This window comes from Capricornis sumatraensis, chromosome 17 (assembly GCF_032405125.1).
Source record: "Capricornis sumatraensis isolate serow.1 chromosome 17, serow.2, whole genome shotgun sequence".
NCBI classification, from domain to species: Eukaryota; Metazoa; Chordata; class Mammalia; order Artiodactyla; family Bovidae; genus Capricornis; species Capricornis sumatraensis.
The window spans coordinates 61,231,880-61,250,289 of NC_091085.1; the positions used below are offsets into that span (position 1 = coordinate 61,231,880).

General features: G+C 41.9%; 1 protein-coding gene across 1 annotated transcript in view; it reads right to left on the reverse strand.

Moving 5' to 3' along the window:
• PPTC7 (protein phosphatase targeting COQ7) overlaps nt 1-18,142 on the reverse strand; it is a 38,449-nt gene extending 20,307 nt beyond the window's left edge. Inside the window, exon 1 of the mRNA XM_068990285.1 lies at nt 17,908-18,142. Coding sequence (XP_068846386.1) covers nt 17,908-18,142 — 235 coding nt within the window. The remainder of the gene's footprint in view (nt 1-17,907) is intronic.
• Nucleotides 18,143-18,410: the final 268 nt, after the last annotated feature.

Below are 18,410 nucleotides of genomic sequence, written 5' to 3' on the forward strand. Positions count from 1 at the left end.
TCTCTGGTGGCTCAGTAGTAAAGAAAGTGTCTGCCAATGCAGGAGACAGGGCGGGGGTCGGGGGAGTGTTCAATCCCTGGGTTAGGAAGATTCCCTGGAGAAAGAGGTGGCAACCCACTCCACTGTTTTTGCCTGGGAAATCCCATGGACAGAGAAGCCTGCGGGCTACAGTCCACGGGGTTGCAAAGAATCAGACATGACTTAGGAACTAAACAACAACACCCAAAGAGGATACTATTTTACCCCCTACTTTCTTCACCCCTCTATAAAAATAACAGCTGTTTTTTACTAAAATATCACCCTCTGGGAGAGGTCAAGTCACATGCAACCCTGGCAATAAATGCTTTTTTTTTTAATTAACAAGTGAAAACAATTCTTTTGACCCTTAATTTCTGAATACTAATTATGTTTTCAATATATGTTCAATTAAGTAATGACCTTCAGGTGGCAAAACAAGTAATTTTTTTCTTTTTATTTTCCATACTTTCTCATTTTTTCAGTAATGAGTACATGTTACCTTTAAGGGAGAAATGATAAACTATACAAATTCAGTGAGAACTGCATTTTACACTTACATTAAATAGTAAAGCTATTCAACATTTTATTGAGTATTTCCTATATGTAAAACATTGTGGTGAAAGGGAGCCAAAGGGATTTACATATAGTAAAATATTTCCTGGCCAGAGGAACTTAAAATCAAGTGCTGTGATGGGGGGAGTAGGGTTGAGAGGCTTAAGATAACTGGCTATAAAAAAATATATATATATGCACCACTAAAACCAAAACTAAGGAAGATCAGATTACATCCGGCTGAAGAAATCAGCAAAGTATTAAGGGAGAGGTGTCTGATTTGAGCCTGGAAAGATGAAAATACAAGTTGTGCAAGAGGAGGCTGAGGAGAGAGGCATTTCAGACAGCTCCCTGTGATTTTTACTAATATGAATAAAGTACAAGTAATAAAGGTGAGGTTACAGCTCTAAGAGCAGAGAAATCTCACCTTCAGGTAAACACCTATCATCCCCCTACCACGAACCTCTAACCTGCAATTAGCCAAACAATGCACTGTGGGAGTTAAGGCATCTGGGAGGTCCCTCAGAAGCAAAGGGCTGGCCTGATGCCAACAAAGTTACAGAGGCCTACTAACAGTTCAGCAAGGCTCACTGAGGTCTTTCTCTGTTTTAATCAGGGGGCTTTGCTCAATTATTAGCCAAGGAATAGTTATAACTAACTGATGCTTTTGAACTGTGGTGCTTGAGAAGACTTTTGAGAGTCCCTTGGACAGCAAGAAGATCAAACAAGTCAATCTTAAAGGAAATCAACCTTGCATATTCACTGGAGACTGATGCTGAAGCTCCAATACTTTGGCCACCTGATGCAAAGAGGGAACTCACTGGAAAAGACTCAGATGCTGGGAAAGATTGAGAGCAAGAGAAGGGGGGCGACAGGGGATGAGACGGATGGATGGTATCATCCACTCAATGGATATGAGTTTGAGCAAACTCCCAGAGATGGTGAAAGTCAGGGAAGCCTGGCGTGCTGCAGTCCATGGGGTCACAGAGAGCTGGACATGACTGAGCAACTTAACAATAAAGGGGTTCCCTTGTGGCTCAGCTGGTAAAGAATCTGCCTGCAATGTGGGAGACCTGGATTTGATCTCGGTTGGGAAGAGCCCCTGCAGAAGGGAAAGGCTACCCATTCCAGTATTCTGGCCTGGAGAATTCCACGGACTGTATAATTCATGGGATCACAAAGAGTCACACATGACTGAGTGACTTTCAAAAAAAAACAGTACTTAGACCCAACAAAGATTATCTCAGTAAAACACGTGTCCGACTATTTGCAACCCCATGGACTGTAGCCTACCAGGCTCCTCCGTCCATGGAATTTTCCAGGCAAGAGCTGGAGTGGGTTGCCATTTCCTTCTCCAGGGGATCCTCCTGACCCAAGGATCGAACCTGGGTCTCCTGCATTGCAGGCAGACGCTTTACCATCTGAACCACCAGTTCAGTTCAGTTCAGTCGCTCAGTCGTGTCCGACTCTTTGCGATCCCACGAATTGCAGAACGCCAGGCCTCTAAGTGATCGTTTGTGGCATCAAAGTCATTATAAACACACTGGGCAAGAGCACAGGCTTTGGAGTCAGATCTGGGTTCAAATTCCAGCTCCAGGACTTGGATGAGGTGTACTAAGGGCACCCTGGGTAACACTTTGAGCCTCATTATCTTCACCTGTAAATGGGAATCAACTCATGAACATCAAGTCCTGGTGTGAGGGAACAGGGATAATGGTGTAAAGATTGCCTCATTACAGTGCTCAGCTCATGGCCAACACGCAGTAAATGACTGTTATGCCTCTCTTTAAAAAGGCCAAGTTATAGACTGTGTATACAGACTCTGCAGCGATCAGAAAAAAAGAGTTCTTTGGTCAGTGTCGGCTGCAAGCTTGACAAACACTGGACTATGGTTTCAATCAAAAGACAATTCCCACTCATGAATAACATCTAAAAGATGAGTGGTCCATTCAGCTTTCCTGGTCACACATCCACCACCATTCAATATTCCATTAAACATTTAACAGCAACATTTTCAAGCACCAAGGAACAAATCTGGATTTGTCTCCAAAAAATACACAAAGAAAAAGATTCACCTGCATCTTGAGGAAATAAACTAGCTTTCTTTTTCCAGAAATGACTCTGAAGTAAGCTTATTTAACAAATATCTCTTAAGCACCTGCTGTCTACAATGTGCCAAAGTTCACACTTTGAAATTTATTGTTTTAAGTGGGGACTCTTATAACTACTACTAACACATAGATGTTAGTAGACCTAACGATCTCCTGAGCCTACTATGGTAACAGCAACACCTCTATCATAACTTTCCTCTCCTTATTGTGACCCCCTTCAGGGCTGAGACTTTCTCATACTGGTAACATCTTTCATCCCCGAGTGCTAGCAGGGTTCCCATCCCAACAGTTCTGAATTCCTGCTGCACACTGAGATGACCTGTGGAACCCAAACCCCACCTACGGAGCCAGTAGGCCCAGGATAAGCCTGGGCCTCGTAATAAAGTTTAAAAATCCAAACTGTGCAAGAGATTCTAACAAGACTCAGCTTCTTCCGCACAGTAAGGACTCCATAAAGACCAGATGGACACATGCATGCCCAAGCCAAATAAGTGTGTCTCTGAAATGCCTCTTCTACCAATCAATTCCGTTTTCAATTTCTAAAGTCGACTCTTGCATTTCCTAACCCAATTACAGGCAGCCAAACCCAGCCACACTTGCAGGCTTGAAACCTTAAAGAAGCTTCTAGAAGGTAAAACCTCAAAATCAACTTCAATTTCTCTTTCTCCTTCACCCTCTTTGTCCAATCATCATTAAGTCCTGGTGATTCTATGTCTGCATTGTGCCTGAAGCCCAGCTACTCCCCAGTGTCCCTAGTTAAACCCCATTCTAGCTCAGACCATTTCAGGAGCTTCCTAATTGGTCTTTTGCCTTCTGAGCTCTCATTATATCCTCTCTACCTTTTTTTTAAACAAGACTGCTATGTCCATATTATATTTCTTGTCAAATACCTTCCATGTATATACACTTATTTACTTGTATTTCTAAGAACATTCTCTAGAAGAATATATAAAAAACTGATATCACTGGTTTCTTCTGGGAGAGGAACTTCTGCAACTAGGAGACAAGGGAAACCTTACTGTATGCATACTTTTGAATTCTCAATACCTTCTGCATTCTGTACCATTCAAGTGTGTTGCTTCTTCAAAAAACAATCAAACTAAATCCAAAACAACAAAAGCAAATACATCTTCTATAGCTCTCTACCAAAACCGAAAAACAAAATGACACCCAATATGGCAACTGTGACCTTTGACAACTTGGTCTTAATCTGCTTTTTAACATCAATTCTCAGGCATCCTTCCATCTCCACCTTGCCAGCCCAAACTACTCTCTAGCCTCAAAACAGCTGTATTTAGGAAGTCTTCTGTGCCTCTGCTGATCACTCAATCTGGACAGCCTTACCAATCCCTTCACTTCACTCAATTTATTGAAAAACCAATCTCTGGAAGCCCGACTCCATGTTTCCACATCTCCCAAAGTGTATGCATTCTTTTATACTGTTCCTGTGCATATGTGAACTTCTCCATGGGGCTATGAAACGTCAGAGCCTAAATCTGTTTTGTTCTTGGGTCTTTTCCACAGCATCTATCAGGGACTAACAGGAAACAACCAGTAAACAATGAATTCAGTTGATTGTACTGGTAAGTTAGAATACTGAATTCTTGTATACCAACTTTCACCTGAGCACTTCAAAAAGAGAATTAATCCATTGGGGGTGGGGGAGAGGGATAAACTGGGAGACTGGGATTGACATATACACACTACTAAAATAGATAACTAATAAGAACTTAATAAGAACTTACCGTATAGCACAGGGAACTCTACTCAATACTTTGTAATGGCCTACATGAGAAAAGAATCTAAAGAAAGAGCGGATATATATATAAGTGATACTTTGCTGTACACCTAAAACTACATTGTAAATCAACTTTATTCCAAAGAAAATTTTTAAAAACAAAGAGAGAGGGAGGAAATGAGCCCATTACCTCATCCTAAGCCTGAATGGAAAGACACTTGAAAAGGAGTCTTGGAGATGACACAGCACCCAGCATTCTTAGCCACTAACTGGCTGTAGGACACTGACCAAATAACTTCTCTAAACTTTAGTTTTCTCAACTGTGAAATAAAGGGCAGGAGGACAAATTCTCTGCAGAGTTTCTAAGATTCTAAGTCACAATGTCTGGATCACAATAAACTGGAAAATTCTGAAAGAGATGGAAATACCAGACCACCTGACCTGCCTCTTGAGAAACCTGTATGCAGGTCAGGAAGCAACAGTTAGAACTGGACATGGAACAGACTGGTTCCAAACAGGAAAAGGAGTACATCAAGGCTCTATATTGTCACCCTGCTTATTTAACTTATATGCAGAGTACATCATGAGAAACACTGGGCTGGAAAAAGCACAAGCTGGAATCAAGACTGCCAGGAGAAATATCACTAACCTCAGATATGCAGATGACACCACCCTTATGGCAGAAAGTGAAAGAGGAACTAAAAAGCCTCTTGATGAAAGTGAAAGAGGAGAGTGAAAAAGTTGGCTTAAAGCTCAACATTCAGAAAACTAAGATCATGGTATCTGGTCCCATCACTTCATGGGAAACAGATGGGGAAACAGTGGAAACAGTGACTGACTTTATTTTTCTGGGCTCCAAAATCACTGCAGATGGTGATTGCAGCCATGAAATTAAAAGACGCTTACTCCTCGGAAGAAAAGTTATGACCAACCTAGACAGCATACTGGAGCTTCCCTGGTGGCTCAGAGGTTAAAGCGTCTGCCTCCAATGCGGGAGACCCGGGTTCGATCCCTGGGTCGGGAAGATCCCCTGGAGAAGGAAATGGCAACCCACTCCAGTATTCTTGCCTGGACAGCATATTAAAAAACAGAGACATTACTTTGCCAACAAAAGTTCATCCAGTCAAGGCTATGAATTTTCCAGTGGTCTTGTATGGATGTGAAGGTTGGACTATAAAGAAAGCTGAGAGCCAGAAAATTGATGCTTTTGAACTGTGGTGCTAGAGAAGACTCTTGTGAGTCCCTTGGACTGCAAGGAGATCCAACCAGTCCATCCTAAAGGAGACCAGTCCTGGGTGTTCATTGGAAGGACTGACATTGAAGCAGAAACTCCAAAACTTTTGCTACCTGATGAGAAGAGCTGACTCATTTGAAAAGACCTTGATGCTGGGAAAGATTGAGGGCAGGAGAAGGGGACAACAGAGGATGAGACGGTTGGATGGCATCACCAACTCGATGGACATAGGTTTGGGTGGACTCCGGGAGTTGGTGATGGACAAGGAGGCCTGGAGTGCTGCAGTTCATGGGGTCACAAAGAGTCGGACATGACTGAGTGACTGAACTGAACTGAAGTCACAATGCAAGACAAGGGAGCCTGTTTTAGAAACTCTATAAAATAAAAGTTAATAGGCACGTACTAAGTCACTTTAGCCATGTCCAACTCTTTGCAACCCTATGGATGGTAGCCCGCCAGGCTCCTGTGTCCACAGGATTCTCCAGGCAAGAATACCGGAGTGGGCTGCCATGTCCTTCTCCAAGGGATCTTCCCGACCCAGGGATCAAACTCATATCTCTTATGTCTCCTGAAATGCTTTATAACTAGCGCCACCTGGAAAGAATATTACATTTACTGTATGAAGAATATTACATTTACTTTTGAAGCAAACATTCCATTGTAGGCTTCTCAATTTATCCTTTCCCATTAGTATACCACCTCATGTATGTTTTCAGAGAATTTCAATAATGATTTAAAAAAACAATGTCCCATATCCTTTTACTTCAGTTTTAACCATCTGACTAGAATGTTGAGGAAGTTTTTTCTCCTTTAGTGAAAGTGAAAGTGAAGTCGCTCAGTCGTGTCCGACTCTCTGCCACCTGTGGACTGTAGCCCACCAAGCTCCTCCGTCCATGGGTTTCTCCAGGCAAGAATACTAGAGTGGGTTGCCATTTCCTTCTCCAGGGTTTTCTCCTTTAGGCCACTGACAAAAAGGAAGTCCAACCATTTTTCAATTTGAAATTCTGATAAAATAAAAGATAGCTTTAGATTAACTGGCTTCACTGAATTCAGATGATCTGTAAATGATTTAGTATATATGTATAGAATTTATTCACAAAACACATCAAAGACCATTAATTGTTCAGTGAATTCAATGTACAGGAACAAGAAAACTAAGATGAATGTGGCTTCTCAAGAATTAAGAAGTGGATTTTTAAAATAAGACATCTGTTTATATTTTCTCATTTCATAGCAACACTGATGACCATATTGCCAATTAGCATTCAACCTAGAGGCCATGAACAGTTTTCTTGTGTAAATAGTTTAAATCTATTTTCTAATTCAAAACTGCTACCCAAACACTGATGTAAAAACAGAAGCACTCTTTGTTTGCTTCATTCAGCATAGCTAACCTTTTGCATCTGCCTCAAATGACGGCACAGACTACTTTGATAAGTCAAAAACCTACTAGAGACAGCATCCTTCAAAGATCAAAATGTACAGTCACAGTAGTACAAAAAGAAAGAAGTTCCATGATGATGAGGGAATGAGCAAAAAGAAATGAGTAAAAGAAAAATCAGTGCAAAAATGTGTTGGAACTGGCTTGAGTCAAAATAGTACTCAGTCGCTAAGCAGAAAGCACTCTTTGTAGCAAGTCACTTTTGTAGTCTCTGGCAAAGTTTTTGCAGTCATTTTGTAGTCCGTGGGATTCATACCAAAAATTCAATCAATTCTAGAACTATTCACCAGCTACAAACTTATTCACCTCAAAAATAACTCTTTAAGAACCTAGTAAATTCATAAATTGTTAAATGTGACAGACTCAAGATCAACAATAAGCTTATATATATATTTTTAAATTTTTCCTTATTTATTTTTGTTGCTCTGGGTCTTCGTTGCTTTGCATGGGGGCAACTCTAGTTGCAGTGCGCTGGCTTCTCATGTTGCAGAGCACGGGCTCTAGGCACTCGGGCTGCAGTAGTTTTGACAGCAGGGCTCAGTAATTGCAGTTGAGGGCTCTAGAGCTCAAGCTCAGTGGCTGTGGTGCAGGGGCTTAGCTGCTCCGCAGCACGTGGTATCTTCCTGGACCAGGGATCGAACCTGTGTTCCTTGTACTGGCAGACAAATTCCCATCCAATGCACCACCAGGGAGGTTCCAACAATAAGCTTACTGATGAGAGTAATTTCATAACCAATGAAAAGGTATGAATTTGTACAACTTTTTTGGAGGGACCTACACTACTATTTAAATCAGAAGCCTTTCAAAAGTTCATAGCCTTAGACTCAGGAACTCCTCTTCAAGGAATTTATCCTAAGGAAATATTCAAATGTACAGATATTTACTCTAGTGTTACTTGTAACAGAAAATTGGAAATAATCTAAATAACTAAAAATAGAGGACTTCATGGGCTATATATGCAGTAAAATATACCTAAGATTATTAGTATGGAAATATGCTCAAGTTACATTACTTATTAATAACATTACAGAGCAGAATATATAGTAACCTGATCTTATTTGTTAATTTGTATACATACAATTGTATATACACAAAAGTTAGAGGAAACCACACTGACTGTAACTGAGTTATAAGTTACAAGTATTTCATACTGTGCTTTTGTGAACATGTGTTACTTTTTATAAGCGCAAAACAAAATCATTTATTTAAAAGCACTAGATTCGAAAGAGAAAACTTAGGTTCAAGTCCCAGCTCTGATACTAGCTGTACTAACCTTACTGATGAGTCAACTTTATAGATGAGGAAACAGACACAGATTAAGCAGAGGTAGTTAAAAGATTAAATAAGGTAAAACATAAAAATACAAAAGCACTGAATAAAGCACTGGTAAGTTGAATCATACTTTGTGTCAGATATTGAACAAAGGCTTAGGAGAAAACAGAATGAAGTATCTTTACTCTTTAAAGAAAAGTTTCTGCTCCTTCACTGCCCCACCCCCACAGCATTCCCTTAAAATTCAGTTTGGGATCCCATTCAAAAGTGTTTAGCATTTTCTTTAAAATTTTAAACTGGAAGATCGGTGCCACTTGTCAACTCAAGTTTAAATGAGTAAGTGTGTGTTATCAGCCCAATGCCTTCTGCAGTGTGTCAGTTTCTGCAAAAAATGTTTTGATTTATGATGCAATTCTGTGAACTGTGTGAACTGTTTAATAACAGGAAACAAATGCTTTTAGATCTCAGAGAGATAGAAAACTAATAGATTTTTAAAATATTTGACAACTCTCAAACAAGACAGATCACTGAATTTAATACAAATGACAAAAATTAGGATATAGGTAACCAGTTCTTAAAATGAGACCAAAAGTTAACACTAGCTTTGAAAGGCAAACTTACAAAGCACATCATTCTTCAACTGACAGAAAAGTAAAACTTCTTTAGACAGAAGAAACTGTCAACTTACTCTTCCAAAGCATTTTCCTGAAAATTCTGACTTAAAGTCCCAGTTAAGGCCTCTCTAAAAGGCAGAGGGACCTTTATAAAATGAATTTGACATTTAGCTTGAACTTGACATAAGCGTTTATTCAAAGGACATGGTTGTAGGTCAAATACTCTGACCTGGTGTAGTGGTTCTTGAGTCACAGGGGTACAAACTCCGTTTGGACACTGTTGCAACCATTCAGGTCATGTATTGGGCAGTTTCAGAAAGCAGGGCTAAAGTTCAGGAACAGCCTCCTCTAATCCAGGTTCCCTCAACTCCTCTCCCCCTAAAACACCCACAGCACAAGCAGCTAATATCTACCTCTTACCTTCTTCTACAATTTAAAATCTTTTAACAAAAGTATATTTTCTAATAAGTATTGTCATGCATTTAAAATGCAATTACTTGCTCTATTAAAAAAAAAATTCATCCAGATTCCTTTAAGAAGATTATTAACGAACAGAGAAGCTAGAAGTTAGGAAAATTTTAAACCTAAGCTTGAGAATTCCTAGACTAAAGACTGACTAAAAGAAAAGCAGCTCTCTCTGACAGTATAACAAATGAGACAATGACTTTAAAAACAACACGCCTTATACCTTATGAAAAGAATAATATACCAAAAAAAAAAGAATAATATACCTATGTAGCAAAATGAGAAAAATATCAGTGAACGGGATTTAAGAAACAAACAGCAAAACTCCTCTATCCGTTAACCCTGTAATCTATCTATTACAGAACGAGAGAATACCATGAAGAGTCGGAGAGCAACTAATCAGCAGCTATTTGTTCCGTCAGTAGCTTCTTAAACCCTGCTGTTTCTACGAGTCCTGGAAGGCTCTTTTACTGAGCCAACAATTCTCATACTTCCTTAACGTTCCACAATTTTCTCTCGAAAGCAAATAGATTATTATAAAATCCAGCATATTTAAAGTACTGATTGATCTCAGAACTTATATATCTGATTGCTGACATTTAAAAAATATTCCCCCTCTAGTAATAATTATATTAGAACGATATAAAATAGATATATAAAGACAACTATATTGCTCACAGTTACAGAGTTATAATATGACTAGCAATTTCATTTCTTGGTATATACCCAAGAGAATAGAAAATATGTTTACAAAAAAACTTATACATAAATGTGTCATAGCAGCTCTATTCACAAGAGCCCCAAAGTAGAAACAACACAGGGTCCATTAACAGATATTTTTAAATGAGGCATATCCACATCAGAATAGTATTCGGCCATGAAAAGGAATATACACTACAGTGTAAATAAATCTTCTAGTACTGCTTCTGCTTTATATTTTGGGGGTTTTTTTGGCCATGAAGCATGTGGGATCTTGGCTCCCTGACCAGGGCCTGAACTGGCATCTTCTGCATTGGAAGGCAAAGTCCTAACCGCTGGACTGCCAGGAAGTCCCAATATGGGTAAATTTTAAAAATCTTATGCTGAGTGAAAAAAAGTCAGACACCAAAGACCACGTACCACATGATTTCATTCACCTGAAATGCCCAAAATAGACACATCTGTAGTGTCAGAATCTACTTTCTGTTGCCAGGGGCTGAGGGAGGGGAGTTGGGAAGTGACTAATCGTTAGGGGTTTTCTCGCAGAGTGATGAATATGTTCTGGAACTAGTTAGTGGCAGTGGTTGCACAACCTTATGAATGTTGTATTACTGAACTTTTCACTTTAAACAGTGAATGTCATGGCAGGTGAATTGTATATTAAAAAAAAAATTCAGTCAGGGTCATGTTGGCTGAATGTTGACAGGTAGGTCAGGTTGAATTCTGACTTTCAGAAAATTGTGACTATATAAATGATGAGACTGGTTTCCTGACACAGCTTGAAATCTAGATAAAGGAAATTCAGATGAGGGCTTCTTGAAAGGCTGGAATTAGCACACATATACACTCCTCCAAGGTGACTAGTACTTTGTTACAAGGGCAACTCACTTTCAGATATAGAGCTTTTATTTGATCAAGTATATCAAAATTACTATGACTGTTGGAAAACATCAAATTCTACCTAACCAGTTCACTTCCTATATAAAATTTTGATCTTTATATTGTTCAAGTAATCCTCATACTTTAAGACAACTACTTTTTATTAAAAAAAATTTTGTGTGTGTGGTCATGCTGAGGGATTTACAGGATCCTAGTTCCCTGACCAGGTATCAAACTTTGTACCCTGTGCAGTGGAAGTGTGGAGGCCTAACCACTGGACTGCCAGGAAGTCCCAAGACAAACTACTTTTAAGACTGGCACAACTCACAGAAACATTTCACATTCCTGGCCAGAATCAAAATTTTATCTAGAGGGTACACTTTTATTTCTGTTTAAGGTTTCAAGTTCAGCTCAGTCGCTCAGTCGTGTCCAACTCTTTGTGACCCCATGGACTGCAGCACACCAGGCCTCCCTGTCCATCACCAACTCCCAGAGTTCACCCAAACTCATGTGCATCGAGCCGGTGATGCCATTCAGCCATCTCATCTTCTGTTGTCCCCTTCTCCTCCTGCCCCCAATCCCTCCCAGCATCAGAGTCTTTTCCAATGAGTCAACTCTTCGCATGAGGTGGCCAAAGTATTGGAGTTTCAGCTTCAACATCAGTCCTTCATGAACACCCAGGACTGGTCTCCTTTAGGATGGACTGGTTGGATCTCCTTGCAGTTCAAGGGACTCGCAAGAGTCTTCTCCAGAATCAGAGTTCAAAAGCATCACTTCTTCGGCGCTCAGCTTTCTTCACAGTCCAACTCTCACATCCACACATGACCACAGGAAAAACCATAGCCTTGACTAGACGGACCTTTGTGGGCAAAGTAAAATCTCTGTTTTTTAATATGCTATCTAGGTTGGTCATAACTTTCCTTCCAAGGTGTAAGCGTTTTTTAATTTCATGGCTGCAATCGCCATCTGCAGTGATTTTGGAGCCACCAAAAATAAAGTCTGACACTGTTTCCACTGTTTCCCCATCTATTTGCCATGAAGTGATGGGACCGGATGCCACGCTGTTAGTTTTCTGAATGTTGAGCTTTAAGCCAACTTTTTCACTCTCCTCTTTCACTTTCATCAAGAGGCTTTTTAGTTCCTCTTTCACTTTCTGCCATAAGGGTGGTGTCATCTGCATATCTGAGGTTATTGATATTTCTCCCAGCAATCATGATTCCAGCTTGTGCTTCTTCCAGCCCAGCGTTTCTCATGATATACTCTGCATATAAGTTAAATAAGCAGGGTGACAATATACAGCCTTGACGTACTCCTTTTCCTATTTGGAACCAGTCTGTTGTTCCATGTCCAGTTCTAACTGTTGCTTCCTGACCTGCATACAGGTTTCTCAAGAGGCAGGTCAGGTGGTCTGGTATTCCCATCACTCTCAGAATTTTCCACAGTTTATTGTGATCCACACAGTCAGAGGCTTTGGCATCGTCAATAAAGCAGAAATATATGTTTTTCTGGAACTCTCTTGCTTTTTCCATGATCCAGCAGATGTTGGCAATTTGATCTCTGGTTCCTCTGCCTTTCCTAAAACCAGCTTGAACATCTGGAAGTTCACGGTTCACATATTGCTGAAGCCTGGCAGAATTTTGAGCATTACTTTACTAGCATGTGAGATGAGTGCAATTGTGCGATAGTTTAGGCATTATTTGGCATTGCCTTTCTTTGCGATTGGAATGAAAACTGACCTTTTCCAGTCCTGTGGCCACTGCTGAGTTTTCCAAATTTGCTGGCATATTGAGTGCACCACTTTGACAGCATCATCTTTCAGGATTTGAAACAGCTCAACTGGAATTCCATCACCTCCACTAGCTTTGTTCATAGTGATGCTTTCTAAGGCCCACATGACTTCACATTCCAGGATGTCTGGCTCTAGGTGAGTGATCACACCATCGTGATTATCTGGGTCATGAAGATCTTTTTTGTACAGTTCTTCTGTGTATTCCTGCCACCTCTTCTTAATATCTTCTGCTTCTATTAGGTCCATACCATTTCTGTCCTTTATTGAGCCCACCTTTGCATGAAATGTTCCCTTGGTATCTCTAATTTTCTTGAAGAGATCTCTAGTCTTTCCCACTCTGTTGTTTTCCTCTATTTCTTTGCATTGATTGCTGAGGAAGGCTTTCTTACCTCTCTTTGCTATTCTTTGGAACTCTACATTCAAATGGGAATATCTTTCCTTTTCTCCTTTGTTTTTCACTTCTCTTCTTTTCAGAGCTATTTGTAAGACCTCCTCAGACAGCCATTTTGCTTTTTTGCATTTCTTTTCCATAGGATGGTCTTAATCCCTGTCTCCTGTACAATGTCATGAACCTCCGTCCATAGTTCATCAGGTACTCTGTCTATCAGATCTAGTCCCTTAAATCTATTTCTCACTTCCACTGTATAATCATAAGGGATTTGATTTAGGTCATACCTGAATGGTCTAGTGGTTTTCCCTACTTTCTTCAATTTAAGTCTCTTAAGGTTTCAAGTTAATCAAGCTTAAATAAACATTGTCCAGTTTTACAAGAATTACTGTAAAACTCAATACAACTCAAAGCCAGAACTTAGATGGCCTACACTATGCTATCTTTTTTTCAATAAACTGTGGTTTAGTATACAAAGGAGTTTTGCTGCACTTTCATTATGAGTCATAGAATGAATAAAGAAGTACATACACACACACACCCCCTTAAGGGAGAAAAGCATTACCAGAATGATTTAACGGTACCAAAAGACAGACCAGTTCTGAACTCACCTATCTTGTCAAGAACACTTAACCAGTGGTGTAACAGAAAGAGGACTGGAACAGGGAATCTTGGTGCTAGTCCTAATTCTGCCATTAACCTTGGCAAAGTAACCTTGTGGGGTTACTCCTAATGGAGTAACCTTGGTAAAGTCATTTGACCCTCTGCAGACTTCTGTCTTCTCTTCAGTAAAATGAAAGAACTGGATTCCAAGGTTTCTAAATCTTACAACCCTCAACAGTCTTTGATTCTATTGTTAAGTAGCTTAGGGCTGTGAGAGGCCCAGCAATTACACACTAGGCAGCTCCCATATTTTTATGTACTTAGGCAACCACACCGCATTGAGTAACAAGAGAACCCAGTATTAGTCACAGGGAAGAAGGAAAAAGAAAAGTGCACATAGCTCCTGCTGGTACTGGTTTACTCCTGTTGGACCTAATAAAGAGAAAGCACCTTTGCCAATTTTCCAGGGGATAGGAGTGGTTCCTATGTCTCACCACACCCACCATAGTTGGTTTTTCCTAAAAGAAATCCAGTGGGACTCTACAAAAATGTTGTAAAGCAGCAAGTACTTTTAGTCACTGCATGACTAACAGGACAGATAATTCTAAATTAAAGAAATAAAATAGCTTTCTCTTTCTAATACAAAAAGAAATAAACAGCTTTCATTCCAAAGAGTCCTAGATGACCACAGTGAGTTACACAGATAACTCAGCAATAAATAGCATCAACCCAAAGATAACTAATTATCTATAGAACTAGAAGGTTCAAAGCACTGAGGTTCAACATAACATTATTCAACACAGCCTCTTTTTTTTTGGCTGTTCCATGTTGCTTGTGGGATCTCAGTTCCCTTGTGGTGTGCTGTGCTTAGTCGCTCAGTCGTGTCCGACTCTTTGGGACCCCATGGACTGTAGCCCTCCAGGCTCCTCTGTCCATGGAATTCCCCAGGCAAGAATCCACTGAAGTGGGTTGCCATTTTCTTCTCCAGGGGATCTTCCCAACCCAAGGGTCAAACCCACGTCTCCCACACTGCAGGCAGATTCTTTACTGACTGAGCCACCATCAAACCTGGGCCTCAGCAGTGAAAGCACTGAGTCCTAACCACTAGGCCACCAGGGAACTCCCAAAAAATAGTCTTTAATGCAATTCAGTTTACAACTCCAACTTTCAGAGTAAAAAGCAGTATTAAAAACTCACTGAGGTTCATTACCTCTTCCATAGCAAGAGATAACCAGATCTGCCTATAATGGGGGGGATGGTGTCACTAAAATAGAGACGTCACCATCATATGAATTGGTTTGTGGAAACCAAAGATCAAATGAGGCCAACTCAGAAATTGTATCAGGTGGCTCTCAAGATGGCTTTCTGGAAGAACCACTCCAACACAGACAGTCCTAGAGAACCTGTGTTCCCTGATTTGCATACAATTCTCTCTCAAAACAGCTCTTTGTCAAATATGGCCAAAGACCATCCCTAGTTCACATAAGCCATCATCTGTCTGGTTATGTCTAGGAACATTCCCTTCAAGAGGGGCTACAGAGCTGTAGTTCTTAATCTGGAACCACCCAAGAGGACCTCTAGATGGACCTCTAGGTGGCCCATAGGTGGATTCTATGTACTTCACGGGGTCTCTGAAGTCTCTAAAGGCCTATGCAAAATTCTGTCTCTATGCACATTTCTGAAGAGAGAAAGTCTTTGGACAGTGAACCAAGCAAAGTTAAGAACCACTGGTTTCAGCGCCAGATATAAAACAAAATATCTACTGAAGGTGGCCATGTGAATAAAATGGGAAGTAATGTCCACTATTTGAGATGAAAAATAACAAAGAGTGCTATCTTTTCAAAACAAAAAGAAAATATATGCTGGTCACAAGTTTTTGAGGATCAGGTAGTCCACTTCCCTCATCCTCTAGTCTAGAGGAGGAAAATGAGCTGAGAGGCTCTTGCCCAAAACCACAGATCAGAGAGTGGAAAAGCTGAGCGCCAAACCAGGCTGGGTTTATGCCAGGATGGTATGTTTATACATTTTTCAAAATGGGTTTGACCAAAGTTTCACATATCCTTATGAATACCCCACTCCATTAAGAAGGTAGCCTTCAAAAAACTTCAAATCAAATTTCAGCATAGGCATCTGACACATTAAACTATCCCCTGAATCATTAATCAAATCACAGATCTTTCACATAAGCCAGCACATAGCAGATTTTTAAGGGGGAACCTTAGTGGTTCAATATCCTCTATCCTATTGCACTATACCAGCAACTTGAGAAAGCAGTACAGGTCACAAGCTTTTAACTGTGAAGTGCCTCGATTGTAATGAAAAAAGAACCACTGACCGACCTTTAAAAAAAAAAATATCGGGGCTTCCCCAGTGGTTAAGAATCTGCCTGCCAATGCAGAAGACATGGGTTCAATCCTTCATTCAGGAAGATCCCACATGCCACCGAGCAACTAAGCCTCTGCATCCCAACTACCAAGCCCATGCACCTCAACTACTGAAGCCAGTATGCCCAGAGTACATGCTCAACAAGAGAAGCCCCTGCCTGCAGCAACTAGAGAAAGCCTGCGTGCAGCAAGGAAGACCCAGCACAGTCAAATATAAATTAAATAAATAAATAAACTCTTAGTCAGGGTCGAGCTGACTTTAGAGTGATTTGTATGACTTCAATTTTCAAGTTCCCCCAGGGAACTCTACTCAGTACTCTATAATGACCTACATGGGAAAAGAATCTAAAAACAAGTGGATATATGTGTATCTGATTCACTTTTGTACAGGAGAAACTAACACAACATTGTAAATCGACTATAATCCAATAAAAATTTTTTTTAAAACTTGCAAGTTCCCTTCTAAGGAGTCTTTGCCTAAACACTAAATGATTTTTTCCAACCTACCTAAAGGAGTCTTTCATAAATTAAACTGAAAACAACTTTTCTAGTGCTATCTTCATACACAGTACATGAGTAAAAGCAAAGATAATAGACTTATTCTGAGACCAAATTAAAAAGTAATTATCATTATAAAATTACAGGACCTTGTGTTCCAATGCCAAGCTTTGGCTCCTATATGCAATTTAAAGTAGTCAAATTACTCAATCTCACCTGAGAAGTGAAAACAAAGCGACATTTGAACTTGAGTTCAATGACAACGTGTCCTTCATTTTCACAGGAAGTGCTCCATTTATTAAGAGAGATTTAAATGGCATAGGAGTCTATAGCATACGCACTGCCTCCAAAGACATGCATGATGATAAAAGTTTCTGATCGCTTCTGAATTCTATTTAGCCATTTCTGCAAGCTCTAACTCTAAAGACTCCCAACCCGTAAGATGTAACTGGACTAGGCCCTCTGAAGCACCTGTGGCCTGAAATGGCTTTAACCAATTCTCAAGGCTTTCTTGGCCGCAGTGGAGAAGAGGGTTTGACCATTCTATTTTGGGTCAAGGAGACTCTCTTCCACCCTAAGTGACCTCAAGTGGCCAAGATCAGTTGGAAGAATGCACTGCGAGTGATTTTTTACCAGGCCAGCGGCCTCTGCTGCAAGACTCCGACAAGGATGGAGATCTGGTCTTGGATCGAGGCGACGAAAGAATGCGGCTGAGCTGTGTAGGGCTTACGACAGCCAGTCTGCTCGGGAGCCCGCAACCCATAGCCGGGCCAAGGCGTCAGGAACTCGAAGAAGCAGGGATCCCCAGGGCACGCAGAGGGAGGAGGAAGGGAGCGAGGGAGTGAGAGCGAGGTTCGGAGCCTGCAGGTGTCGCCGGGGAAGGGAACGAGGTCGTCTGGGGCTGGCACTGCCAAGTGACTGACAGTGCGGTTCCGGACTCAGACAAACTGGTCACATTCTCAGGGTGTGTGACCTTGAGCATGTGGCTCCACCGCTCAGCGCCTCAGTTTCCTCATCTCTAAAATGGGGGTTGATCAAGTGGAAAACGCACCTTCAAGCGCTTGGCACGGCGCCTGGCACCTAGTAAGCGCTCCGTACAATGAGCTACTACTGGCTCACTGGCTCCTCTTACCGCCTGGAGGAGCTGGAAAAGCCCCGAGCAGGGGGAGTCCCCAGGAGGCGGATCCGGGGCTGGGGAGGGGGGACCCGGCCGGGCACTCACCAAGCACGTCTGCTGAGCGGTGCCGGGCTACGAAGCACGCGTCGTCCCCATAGCAAGCGCCCTTCTTGAGGAGGCCCTTACGGAAGTCCTTGCCGAAGCCGCAGCCGGCCGTCACCAGCCCGTAGTCGCCGCCGCCGCCGCCGCCGCCGCCGCCTCCGGCCCTGGGGTCGGTCTGCGAGAGGCCGCCGAGCACGGCGCGGGCCACCAGTCGCCCGTACGAGAGGACCGAGAACATCGCCGCCGCCGCCCCCCCGAGGAGGCGGGGGGCCCGGGGAACAGGAGGACGCGGAGGCCCGGAGCCGGCTCTCTCCTCAGCCGCAGCCGAGCCGCCGCCGGGACGCTCAAGGCGGCGTGCAGTTACCGCCGCCGCCCTTGCCCGACGCGCGGGGCCTCGCACACGCTCCGCCGCGCGCACTGGAGCCAGAGCGAGGTCAGAACCGGCGGCTCCTCCGCCTCAACCCGACCAGGGTCCCGGCTGCAGCCACCGCTGCCGCCGCCATCTT